Below are 12,496 nucleotides of genomic sequence, written 5' to 3' on the forward strand. Positions count from 1 at the left end.
TTATGTACTTCTATTAGCCTAATCGTGATACTTTTTAAGTTATGAGCAAAAAACCACTCGGGAAGCAGGGGTACAAACACTTTCTGTCATAACTGTATCTTAGTTTTAAGTTGAAGGTTTGTTTGTTTGGGAATTTCGCACAAAGCTACTCGAGGGCTATCTGTGCTATCCGTCCCTAATTTAGCAGTGTAATTTAAGTTGAAGGAGTCCACCGCTGGTACAGCTGTAAGTCTACGGATTTACAACGCTGAAATCATGGGTTTGATTCTTCTCGGTGGACTCGGGAGATAGTTTGGCATGGCTTTGCGATAAGAAAACACACACACATTTAAGCTGAAGCATTTGGTACTGTACCAAATTATACTAATATTATAACATGTGAACAAAAACGTGATCCAATGTTCTTAATACGGAAACCTTATTTATTGTTCCTTCCCCAGTAACTCAGCAGCATGTCTAAGGGAACGCAAAAAATCGTGATTCGATACCGTAGTGGACACAACATAGATAAAATATATCATTTTTTGTTCTGTGATTAACTACATCCAAATAAAAGAATTGAATTTATCACATACATGTCTTTTTAAAACCCATTTCTAAATTTTAGGCCCTATATGCTTCTATTTAAACCTTGTTTACTTTACTTGAAATTACTGTTTATCTACCGTCTGTCCCCCAAACCACGAATTTGTGAATTTCAAAGTTCAAGTTATTTTTAGGTTGTGTGAGCATTTTGTGATACAGTATCGTTGTTTGGCGCATGACATAACTGTGTTCTGTTACATTAATTGAACTGTATGCTTAATGCTAGATGTGTTACTGGACGTGAAGGGTAACTTAAAAATTTGAAATTGTTATTAAAATTTGTTCATTTTAATGTTAATAACAGCAGGTAAGTTACTGAATAATTATTGAAATGTTAAAAGCCCTTTTTACGTAGGTAACTGAGAAAATGTATAAAATTAACTTAAAAATTAGTATTATCAATATAAACTATACTGTGTTCTCTTTCACATGAGATTCTGTCAAGTCGAGACACACGGTAATTTGTCGTGCAGCCAAAACAGCATGCCGGATGCAGTTTTGTTAACAGGAGTCACGGTTTAGCGATTTTCCAATTTCAGTAGTTTGGACTGTGTTAATTTAAACTAGTACGTATTTTCAATTGATGTGCTGAACTGGACTCTTACTTCACATTCAAGATTTTAATGCAGTCAGTTGAAAAATATATTGAAATAAATTATGACATTGACAGTTTTATTAAGATCGAAATTATATAATTGGGACGCATGTATGCTCTTTTCTACTAAGAAGTAATGCTAAGCCTACTAGTAGTACTACACTGTAGTTTATATTGTTAACCTACTTTTTAAAACCCAAACTAGGATCACTGACACTTAATTATGGTGACGTTCATGTCAACTTACTGCGTTGATCCATAAATTAACATACGCCACAAAAAATAACATTGTAATTGAACTATACTCCAATGATACACCATGTACTCCAGTTGGTAATCATAGTTTGCTATTATTGGCAGTGCTTGACATTTTTGGATGGCTAAGGTGACAAACTGAGTTGAAGACAAAGTAGCTGTAAGTCTTTTTATTTTTTTAAATAATAAAAACAGACTCGTTTTCTTTTTAGTTTGAATGAGATTTAAGTTATATTGACAGACAGTATGTGTCATCTTGTGTTATTTGGATACCTACAGTACAGTAACTCGAGATAGTATTAAATTAATGTCTTAAGTTGCATAAATGCTTAGTTTATTGGCAGTAAGAAATATATAAATACTCTCTGCTTCACCAAGTTGAACTGGTGTTTTCAAGTGATTTACTAGCATACTATTGTGGAGTGTTATGTTATAGTCCAAAGGTTATAGCTTTTATTTTCTCTTATTTGTCAGTGAAGAAGGTTATGAAAAGTTTTGTTATGAATGGTGGTTTTCAGTGTTTGGTGGTATATATTTTGTTAAAATTTGTTCATCAGTTTATTACAAAGCATCTGAAAGTCTTTAAACTTGGTACTGTCTTGATAATCTTTTATTATGTGTTATAAAAATACTTGTAGAAATATTACTTCATCCTTAAATCTGCAGATTAACCTAATGAAAATTATATTTACAAGAAACTTGATTGTTAACTCATAATTTTCTATATTCCTCAATGGCTATGTGGTAAATCTGAAAGGTTCTGGCTCAAAACACCAGATTTTGATATATCTGAGAAACAGATCACACACACACACACACACACACACAGTTATGAACTATTTTATGTTCCATATTGTAGACTTACTGTAGTAAATAATTTAAACTGTTACTTTGCTCATAGTGGGATACTCCGTAGGTCATCTTGAAGTTTAAATTTGATATTGACCAGCTTGAATTAAAACTGATGAAAACAAAATTTAATGCTTTATAACAGTAAAAACACATGGAACAGTTTGGATCATTTCACTTTCAAAGGTAAGTTGCATATTTCATTTTGGTGTTTTTACTACATTGGAAATGCATTCCACCATCATCCAAACTTTGTATGATAGCAACCGTTAAATTATTAATATATGTAAAAACTGACAAGAAGTTTTTTTAATTGAAATGTAATAACAAGTTTGATATATTTTATTAGGCCTAAGATGGTGACGACTTCTAACAAATATTGTGAAATAAAGTTCCTTAGAATATTTGAAAGAAACAAAAAATTCTGAAAGTGAAGTAAAAATTATTATCACTGTTTTGTCTCCTGCTTAGACAGTGGTAAATCTTTAGATTTACATTGCTAAAATCAGGGGCACAGTTCTACTTAGTTGGCACAACAGATAGTCTGATGTGGTTTTGCTATAAGAAAAACACACGCATTACTGTTTTTGATTGCTCCAACATATATTAATCAAAATTCCAGTTGTATTGATTTTTGAGAAAACTAATCAAAATTTGTGCTTCCAATTATTTAGACAGTTGATCAATAAAAGTTAGGGTTTTGGATACAACTATTTTCAGTTACTCCAGTTATCAAAGTAATTGAAATATTGCCATTATATTTATTTGTTGTTAAGAACAAATACTTGTGGTGGACTATCTGCTCTGTGCAGTTTTAGTTTTAAAAGTATTATTGCCCCCTCCAGTGGCACAGTGGTATGTCTGCAGACTTACAATGCTGGAAACTGGGTTTTGATACTCATGATGAGCAGAGCTATTATGTATATTTGTGATTAATTCCAAACACTTTGTTATTTTTAATTTCAGAGTTGTCCAGCTTTATTGAGTTGATGTGGATGGTAGGTTGTGATTCCCAGGGTCTTGGGTTTGATTCCCTTTGCTGCCAAATGTGTTTGCCCTGCCTTTTTATGTGACAAAGCTATTAAGGCTATTTTTTTATTATTTGCATCTGTTACTAATGCTTGGTCTTCTGGTAGAAGGAAGACCACTATCTTGTGGCCCTTTCTTCTAACATTTGCTTTTTTTCATGTATGTATTTTTTGTTTGTTTGAACAGTTGACTAGAGAAGGCAACCTGAATTATAAACTAAATTTTCATTTCTCATGTGTTGAATTAAATTTGAATGTACCTTTATAGTCCATTACTTGCTTCATTTGGTCGTCTTTTTCTCATTTACTAAAGGCCTTTTGTTGTCATTATTCACAACCCATATAATCTGCGAGAGGATAAATTCATTCTTTTTTAATTCTTGCCATATTTTTTGAGGATTCTTGTTTCATTTTCCCCATCCTACCATTGTGTGGATGTTGATTCCCAGCTGGTCTTGTATTGGATTAGCATAGAACCAGCCAACATAAGTCATAACACATGGTTGGTAGAGACCCTCCTTCTACCATGGACCAGACGAAATATTCCAAATGTCAATACTTTTGGACTGGAGCTGACCCATCATATTTGAATTCTACTTTTCCTACTATTGCCTGGATGTTGTTTTCCTGGTGTTTGTTGTGTACTGGATCTGTACATATGTATCCTGTCATGGTTATTGAAACAAAGTTGATTTTTTCATTCTGATTCCTAGGTTTGAGATGAATTTGGTTGGAACCCTATTCCTACAATGAACCATGAAAAATACCTCATGCTACCTGGTTTTAGACTGGAGTTGACCCACCAAATATGGTCTATTGCACTGTATCTACTCCTATATCATCTGATGCGCTCACTTACGTATTGAATATGCATCTTTTTATCTGCTTTAGCAACATTATTCTTTACAATAGGCAAAAATTATATCTGACACAGATGAGGGGGGTGCAGTCTCCTATGGGTATGACCTTATACAGTGAAGTATCATGATCCATATCTACTCATATATCATCTGATGTGCTCACGTATTGAATATGCATCTTTTTATCTGCTTTAGCAACATTATTCTTTACAATAAACAAAAATTATATCTGACACAGATGAGGGGGGTGCAGTCTCCTATGGGTATGACCTTATACAGTAAGGTATCATGATCCATATGTACTCTTTGGGCATCTTCCAAAAAATCTTCATCTTAGTAACTTTTGCACCAGTTTTTCCACTGTGTGAACAAGTAATTGTAACTATTATTATATTTTTTTATAAAGTAGTATTACAGACTTTCTGACTACTGAAGACAAAGTTCCAGATTAGACTAAGTCATATTTCAGACTATACTTACCAATTGTAATGGTCCTTATTAAGTAGAATCTCACATTTACCAAGGGTGATTAGTGCTCACTACATGACTGGTCATGACAGTTTAGGTTGACCTATTTCTTATAGATATCACCTGAATAAACATTGAAGAACACAGCTGTCAACATTTTTATGTAGTGTTGTACTGAGCAATATTCTTCCTGGACAATAAGAAATATTTCTGAGAACAACAAATGTAGCTTAAGATAAGTTGACATAATGGCTTTTATGAAATCTACATTTATACAAAAATAAGAGTAAATTCAGTGTAATTAATATTACAAGAATATAGAAATGTGGTATATTCAAATACTGCAAGATTTACATATGAACAATCAGATAATTCTAAGAACAGTTGTATCAAGTGTTAATACGTATTCAAATATCTGTTGATACACTTACAGCCATAGATAATTCTAACAGCAAATGAGTCAAAATATTGCAGAAAATTTGAAGAGAATTTTATTCCTTGTTGAAGCTGTAATAATTACACATGCATTATTGATACAGTATGGTTAGAGTTGCATTACAAAAGCTTCGTACATCTAACTACTGTCCATGACTTGAAAATCCCACACGTCTCCAATTGTACTTCAGACAGATTTTTAGCATGAGAGGGTAGTGTGTTTCTCATGACTTAATTTCTGACGAAAATTCTGCACTTGCTAACTAGTGAAGCAAAAACTAAGTCTGGTGGTAGTAGTGTGTTTATATGAATAAATTTGAAGATTTTTATAGGAGTATGAATTATGCTATATAATCAAAATAAAAGTACATTTCATATTTTACTTTTGCATCTTGAAATGAAATAAATGTACGTCAAAGTGAATTAGTTTCAAATATGGAGTTTTCCATCACTAAATTATTCATAAATGATGACTGAAGTATTTGTAGGTTTTTACCATAAAAATTTTGAAACAAGCTTTTCAAAATATCTTTCATCAGAATTATTAATAATGTACTAATTGGTTCGAAAGCAATTGTTAGATACAAATGTATATGTTATTTTTTATTTAAATTAGATGTGAAATAATAGTATGTGATATAGCTTGCTAATTTTGTTTATTATGTCTTTTATATTGTGCAATTTGTTGTGCACAAGAGGTACATCAGGTAATTATATCATTAAAGGAGACGAAGGCCGTGCACATAAATTGTTATAGAGAACTGTAAACCTTATGACACTGTAACACAAGTAGCTTCTCTGCTTTCATATTTTGCAGGTTAAAGGTTCATTGCTGCAAACAATGACAATATCAAGTCAACTTGTTGTTCCAGTTACTCTGTGGGGTCAACAGGCACCTACACACTGCATTTCTTCAATTTACTTCACAAAAGATCAGAAAACTATTGTGACTGGATGCAATGATGGACAAATATGTCTCTGGGATGTTGGAAACAATTTAAAGGTTTTTATATTGTAATAGTTTTATGATGTAACCTTATTTGTTGTGAGAATGTATTTCTTTTTTAGAACTTTAATTATATATAACTTTTCAACAGAAAATATATTTTTAATTTGGTATAGTATTGTCTAAACCTTAAATAAGTAAAATGTTAACTGCAATTCCATAAATCGTATGGTAATGGCCACTTTACAATTTCATTATGGGTTTCTTTATTTGCAGAAGATTAACACATTTAATCAATAGTCTTTATGTAAGAGAACAACATATGACATCACTATTTTAGCATAACATATGGACAGCACACTTGAAAAACTCACAAACTAGTCTAATTTTTCAGAAAATGTATTCCATTTTTAACACTAAAATACACCTATTGTACTGTTTCTCTTATTGTACTGCAAAACAACAACAAAAATAGTGGATCAAAGAGTTAGAAACTTAAGATAAAACTTTTACACATTATTTAGCTTTTGCTAACAAAATATGTTATAGAACTTTTCAATTTATACGTATATTACCATAATTAAACAAAGATCTCATTCTGAGTTTTTAAAGAAACAATTAAAATGCTTGGCTCATTGGTGAGATTCAGTTACTGATACTTGTTAAATGCATACTGTTTTAAAATCACTTTTCAAAGAAAATGTTCACTTTCCTCTCTCACTGCAAGATGGCAAATATAGGTATTAAATTTGTTATTTACTGTTATAAAACCAACTGAAATATCAAGCTCGTGAGCTGGTTCTCTTACATTAGCATTCTTCTGATTCAAAATAATAATTTGTTGATCACTTCAGACTAGAAATTCAAATTAATGACTTTGTTTTTTTAATCCATGTTCATTTTATTCTCCTCTACTTCTGAAAAGTGAAGTGATTTTTGTTGCAAAATTTACAGTCCCATGGTACTTGGTTTTGTCTCTGTATGTATTGTTTATAAACCTTTGTCTGTCATGTGACCAGTTTCTGTTGCTTTTACCAAATATCAACCAGATCTAGCAGTGACTAAGGCTGGGAAAATTTGTTGATTTAAGAAATACCTTTCCTTGTTTTCCACATTCATGAATCAATTTTTTACTTCAACTGCATATTTCTCCATTATGCACAAGTTCTAGTTAGTTTCAAAATGATAAGATGAATTATAAGTGTTACATAAGAAAAAGAACATTAAAAATAATCTGTAATAAACAGATTCCTTTGTTCATGGCACCAAAATTAAACTTGAGAACTTGGTCTTTTTGTGTTCAGTTACACTGATAATGGCCAAGTAGTTAAAAGTATCCATAAAATGCATGGCAAGAAAGTGTTATGGAGTATAATAATTCAAACATTAACAGCAAAACAAATTCAAATTAAGTGTAAAAATGAGTAGAAATCTTTATTTATACAATAAAATTTGAATATGTCTATTATTTAACTGGGTATTTTCTGTGTTCCTCCATCGCTGGGTCAGCGGTAAGTATATGGATTTACAACATTAAAATTAGAGGTTTGATCCCTCACCTCCCAGGGGACACAGCATATAGCCTGATGTGGCTTTGCTATAAGAAAAAGACACATCTGTGTTTCACAGAATGACATGATCTGGCTGCTGGGATGAAGAAAAATATCTCTAAATGTTTGTAAAAGATTGATTAAAAACAAATAATGCAAATACCAAACTTACAATTGAGATGTGTTTCCTTGTATAATATCCCTTATGTTACTTAAATGAATGATCATTTCCTGTAGCATGTATAAGGACCAAAATTCCAATTTGTACGCATAGCTGCATCACTCCTTGAGTTGGGTTTATCATTACTTCAGAAGGCAGAAATATGGTAAGATAGGTACGAACTTCTTAAAGTAATTGTTGGATACAAATTTTACTTGATTGAGATGGTTAGTATGACCTTTATAAATTAAGTTTACCAGGATATTAACTACAAAATGAATACTTAAAAATTTAGAAATGTTATTTGAATGTACCTGAATAAAGACTTGTTCTTTATTATTCAATGAAGGATGAAGTATAGATTTAATTCCTTTCCATTATTAAGTTATTATTGTTGAATGTGGAATTTAAAAGTACAATTCTCAGGTCATCACATTTGCAATAGGTGAACAATTGTATACTAATATAATTGCTGGTTACTTTTAAAAAAAAGTTTTAGATTTTTTGTTGCTTTACAGATAACTCCAAGGTGTTTACTATTTGGACACACAGCTCCTGTTTTATGTTTGAGTCAAGCAAGTAATGCAGCTGATAGTACCTTACTTGTGAGCTCATCAGAAGCTGGGTAAGAGATTATGCTGGAGAATGTTAGTTGATTTTTTATTTTGGTGATGCTTCAGAGTTTTACAATTTATAAATTATATTAAGTTATATCACCAAACTATTAAGCTAGATTTAAAGTATCATAAGTTGCTATGGAGAAAAACATTTTATTAAAATGTTGCATACTACTTTTTGAAAAATAAGTGTTTTTAGGAATAAAACAAATTGCTGTTGTCTAATGGTTCACAACATTTTTATCTCTTGAGTTTGCTTAAGTACAACAATTTTACTTCCTTCTCTTAGTTTAAATAACATTTTCACTAAGTTTCTAATAACACTTCTAAAAAGGAATTATCTGTAAAGAGTTTAAGATTGCTAGTAAAACGATTTTCAACTTACTAGTTTAGGTAAGGAGATTGGGCTCACATTATGAAAAGACCATTCAGTGTATTTCACTTATCTGTAATAGTACTCATCCTTTTTAATTCTAGCAGTGCAAAAATGAGAAAATGTAGAGGCCAATAATCAATAATTTTTTCTTTTCCTTGTTATCAGCTGCCTTGACATTTTAGTTACTCTCAGTTGACAATTCAAGACTTTGTGCACTAAAGCTGGATAATTAGTGAATATTGATACTTGATAAACCGTTTGGATATTGAAGGATCAAAGTATGCATGTCACAAGATTTTTTACAGACCTCTGTACAAAATGTTAAGACACTGCATTATCAATTTATGTTAATGAACTTAGATGAAAACAAAGAGTATTTTTCAAAGTTGTAAATTATTATCATTTCCAAAGGATGTGTTTAAATAAATTCTCATTCTTTACATGTCTTTGTCACATGATCCAATTTCTCTCTAAATTGCTCATTGTAGATTTTTTCCACTTGTCAATTTTGGACTGTCTAACTGAGCTACAAATGCACACTTTTAAATACAAATTGAAAACCTCCAGCCTTTTTGTTTTACTGACATGAAAATGTCAAACCCACATAGTACACCCCTCCCCTATCATTCTGCCTTTCAAAACATTCTATTAATTCTTTATGACATTGATAATTGATTATTTATAATAATTAACAAGAACAGTTTTTCTTTCAAGATTCTTTATACAGGTTATTTTGTTTTGGTTTTGAAGGTAGTACATTACAGATGTGCTTGTTTTTGCCTGTAAATTTGTCAACTTTTTCCTGTATGCTACAGGCTATGTTTTTTCTTTGCTATGTTTTCATTATTTTATTACTTACAGGGAGTTTTTACTAGTGTATTGTGGATCCCTCTCTAGCAAGTGGTGCCTGACCAGGTACATTTTGTTTTTAAAATGTGTGCTGTCCATCCTGTGACTATGCTCAGTGTTGTTTACATTGTACCTCTTCTTTCTGTTGTAAAATTTCAGATGCTTCCAGGTGTTGGTTATGCATCTATCTTCAATTGTTATCTATGCTGAAACAGTTACATTGCAGGATTAGGTTACACACACTCTGAAAATGGGGTGTTTTGTAGGACTACTCGTATTTGTCTCTAGTGGTCTTTTGCTTTATAAATGTGATTGTTCCAGACTGTACATTCATGGATTCACATGAGTAAAGCAGACAGGGATTGCTGCCCATGTCTTGTGCTCTGTTGCATAGAAACTCATTCTAACACAGACCTGATATATAATGTCAAATGCCACCAAGTTTTGGTTTATCAGCTCCTTTGACATCATAGCTCTGCTTTCCAAAACAGGGTATCATTGTCACCTTTTGCAGTGTCTCTGGTATCTCAATCCTTTGGGCTCTCTAAGACATTTCTCCCTCCCTCCTTTTAATGGAGTATGGGAGTTCTTGGCACTTGCCAGTTCCTAGTTACTGGGGTGGTGGACTGTTAGAGGCCTGTCTTCCAGAGTGATGCATCTTACCACTTGAGAGTAAAATATTAACATTCTGCATGTGCTGATGGTGTGTAGCTGTTCCTTCTATGGACCTGATGTACGATTCTTTAAACTGCCAAGTTTTGGTTGAAACATTCCATCATGTCTTGACTATATCTGTCTGTTCATGTATAAATATACATATGTATATATATGAGATGTGATCAAAAAGTTCTAAGGCATCACTTTTATTCCAAATAATAATGCACATACATCATGTGCATTATAGTATTATATGCTATCCCCTTCAAAGTAATCTGCTTTACTTATACCTGCCATTTTTGGAAGCAGTGTTGGAAGTTTTCAACTGTTATGTGACTAAGTTCTGCTTTCACATTATTATGGATGATTGGAATGCCATAAAATCACTCTCCTTTCAACTTAATTTCAATTTTTGGGAACAGACAAAAAATCACATGGGGGCAAGATTGGAGAATACAGTTTGCATAATTTATGGAAAAAATATATTTTTGCTGAGAATATATTGCTTGGCATACACTTCTGATATAAATTTTTGTTTAAAGATAATCTAAACATTGTCTACTTTACAAACTGATAATTTATTATATGATACCTTAGTTTTTTGTTTTCTTCATTCAGCCCTGCTGAATATGTGTAAATTTTTTGGTTCATCAGTAGCTTTGAAACTACCACCTACCTCATGTTTAACATGGTTCTGCTGCATTTTTGCATACAAATGAGAATGCAGCAATTCTTCACTAATATGAGTGGGATACATTCCTGGTGATCTCATTCCCTCTACAAAGGTTAACCCAATTTTCACTTGTTGATTTGGCACAGTAGTAGTGTGTTAAAATTTTAACATCTTTGTTGTTTTTAGCTTTATTTCTGCAGCTATGTTCTAATTGCAGATTATTTATTTTGAACTTTCTCTAACATAGAGAAGGTAATGCTCTTTTTATCATATTTTGTTATGAAAACAAAGCTAGTGGGTGAAATTATTTGAAATTTGACTCTGGTATGATACTTACTTTTTAATATATATAATAAAAGTTTGTTATTTACTTATATGCACTTGGACTCTGAATAGCTCACCAGAAAGAGAGATTTTTATATGAAGTATGTAAGTTGCATTGACATTTCATTCTCATTATCTTTGGAACCTCATACATGAATATCAACATTTTATAAAATTAGGGTAAATGTTTGTATTTTCCACCTTTTTTACTATATCACTAACTACATAAATTATCATCAACATACAATTAGATGTTTAATATTAACAAACTGAAATATATACATATCTTTCATTTCTTCATAGAGATTTACTAGAATAGTCGTAGTTTTTGAATGTGTAATTTCATGTCTTTATCTTTTCGGTGAGAGGATATTTTCAATTTTCATTTCAAATGTTTTGTTTATTAACATTTGTGCTAAAAAGTAATATGAATATCTCTATCCTCTACTTGGAAGAATAGATATGATTTACAGCAAGGCTAAATGTGCAATTTGCAAGTTCATTATTTCCTAACACTTTAACAACTCAAAATCTTTGTTTTTCAGTGTATTTTGTGATAATTATTTTATATTTGAATAATAGTAACTATGCTTGAAACATTTATGAGTAAATAGTGATATATAAACATGAAGAAACTCATAAAAATAAAATAAAAAAAAGTTAGGAGAGTGACATGTGCATACTCAAGCCCCCAACATCTCACATCAATATTTCCCTTCACTGTCTGCAAATAGTAGTGGGAAGGTGGCTTGTTTCCAGAGTAAAAGAAAAAAAACAAAATAAGGTATTACCACGTATAATGTATGGTACCCAAGATATCGCTGTGTTTTGCAAAATACTTCCATAATATTTAAGGTTTTTATTTTGTAGGCATTCCTACTGCATTTGTTTTTTCTCTGTCTAAACTGAGGTATAATTTCTTTTCATTTTACAACATTAGAAATCTGACAACTTGAAACAGGTTTATTCACAGCATATAGAAAGGTAAAATATTTTACAAGTGTCAAGTAATGTTATGAACAAATGTTTATACATGTATAAACATGTGAATTACATGAATCAAAAACATATGCATGAAGTTATGCACAGACAAAACTGGATGAGTGGAAATGTATATAGATTTGTTACTTTCTGCAAATGTTTTGGAAAACTGTAAAAGTAATGCTAATGTCAGCAAAGGTAACACTGATTTTGACAGATGAAAGGTTCGTCACTACTTTAGATATAGTATACTGTATGAATACTAAAAGAAAACTTTACAAAAGTATT

At 31.4% G+C, this 12,496-nt stretch overlaps 1 protein-coding gene across 10 annotated transcripts in view; it reads left to right on the plus strand.

Annotated features, from left to right (window-relative positions):
• The first annotated feature begins 695 nt into the window (after window positions 1-695).
• Rbcn-3B (WD repeat-containing protein Rbcn-3B) overlaps window positions 696-12,496 on the plus strand; it is a 233,508-nt gene continuing 221,707 nt past the window's right edge. For 2 of the 10 annotated variants that reach the window (XM_076481609.1, XM_076481650.1), the window contains exons 1-3: window positions 696-832; window positions 5,893-6,078; window positions 8,250-8,356. In XM_076481609.1, the coding sequence (XP_076337724.1) occupies window positions 5,917-6,078; window positions 8,250-8,356 (269 nt within the window). In that variant the 5' untranslated portion in view covers window positions 696-832; window positions 5,893-5,916. Of the gene's footprint in view, window positions 893-1,004; window positions 1,214-1,275; window positions 1,596-2,336; window positions 2,471-5,892; window positions 6,079-8,249; window positions 8,357-12,496 lie in introns of those variants that run through there. The other 8 variants (XM_076481601.1, XM_076481643.1, XM_076481622.1 and 5 more) reach the window with 6 other exon arrangements.

The sequence above is a fragment of the Tachypleus tridentatus genome, chromosome 2 (assembly GCF_004210375.1).
Source record: "Tachypleus tridentatus isolate NWPU-2018 chromosome 2, ASM421037v1, whole genome shotgun sequence".
Classification (NCBI taxonomy): domain Eukaryota; kingdom Metazoa; phylum Arthropoda; class Merostomata; order Xiphosura; family Limulidae; genus Tachypleus; species Tachypleus tridentatus.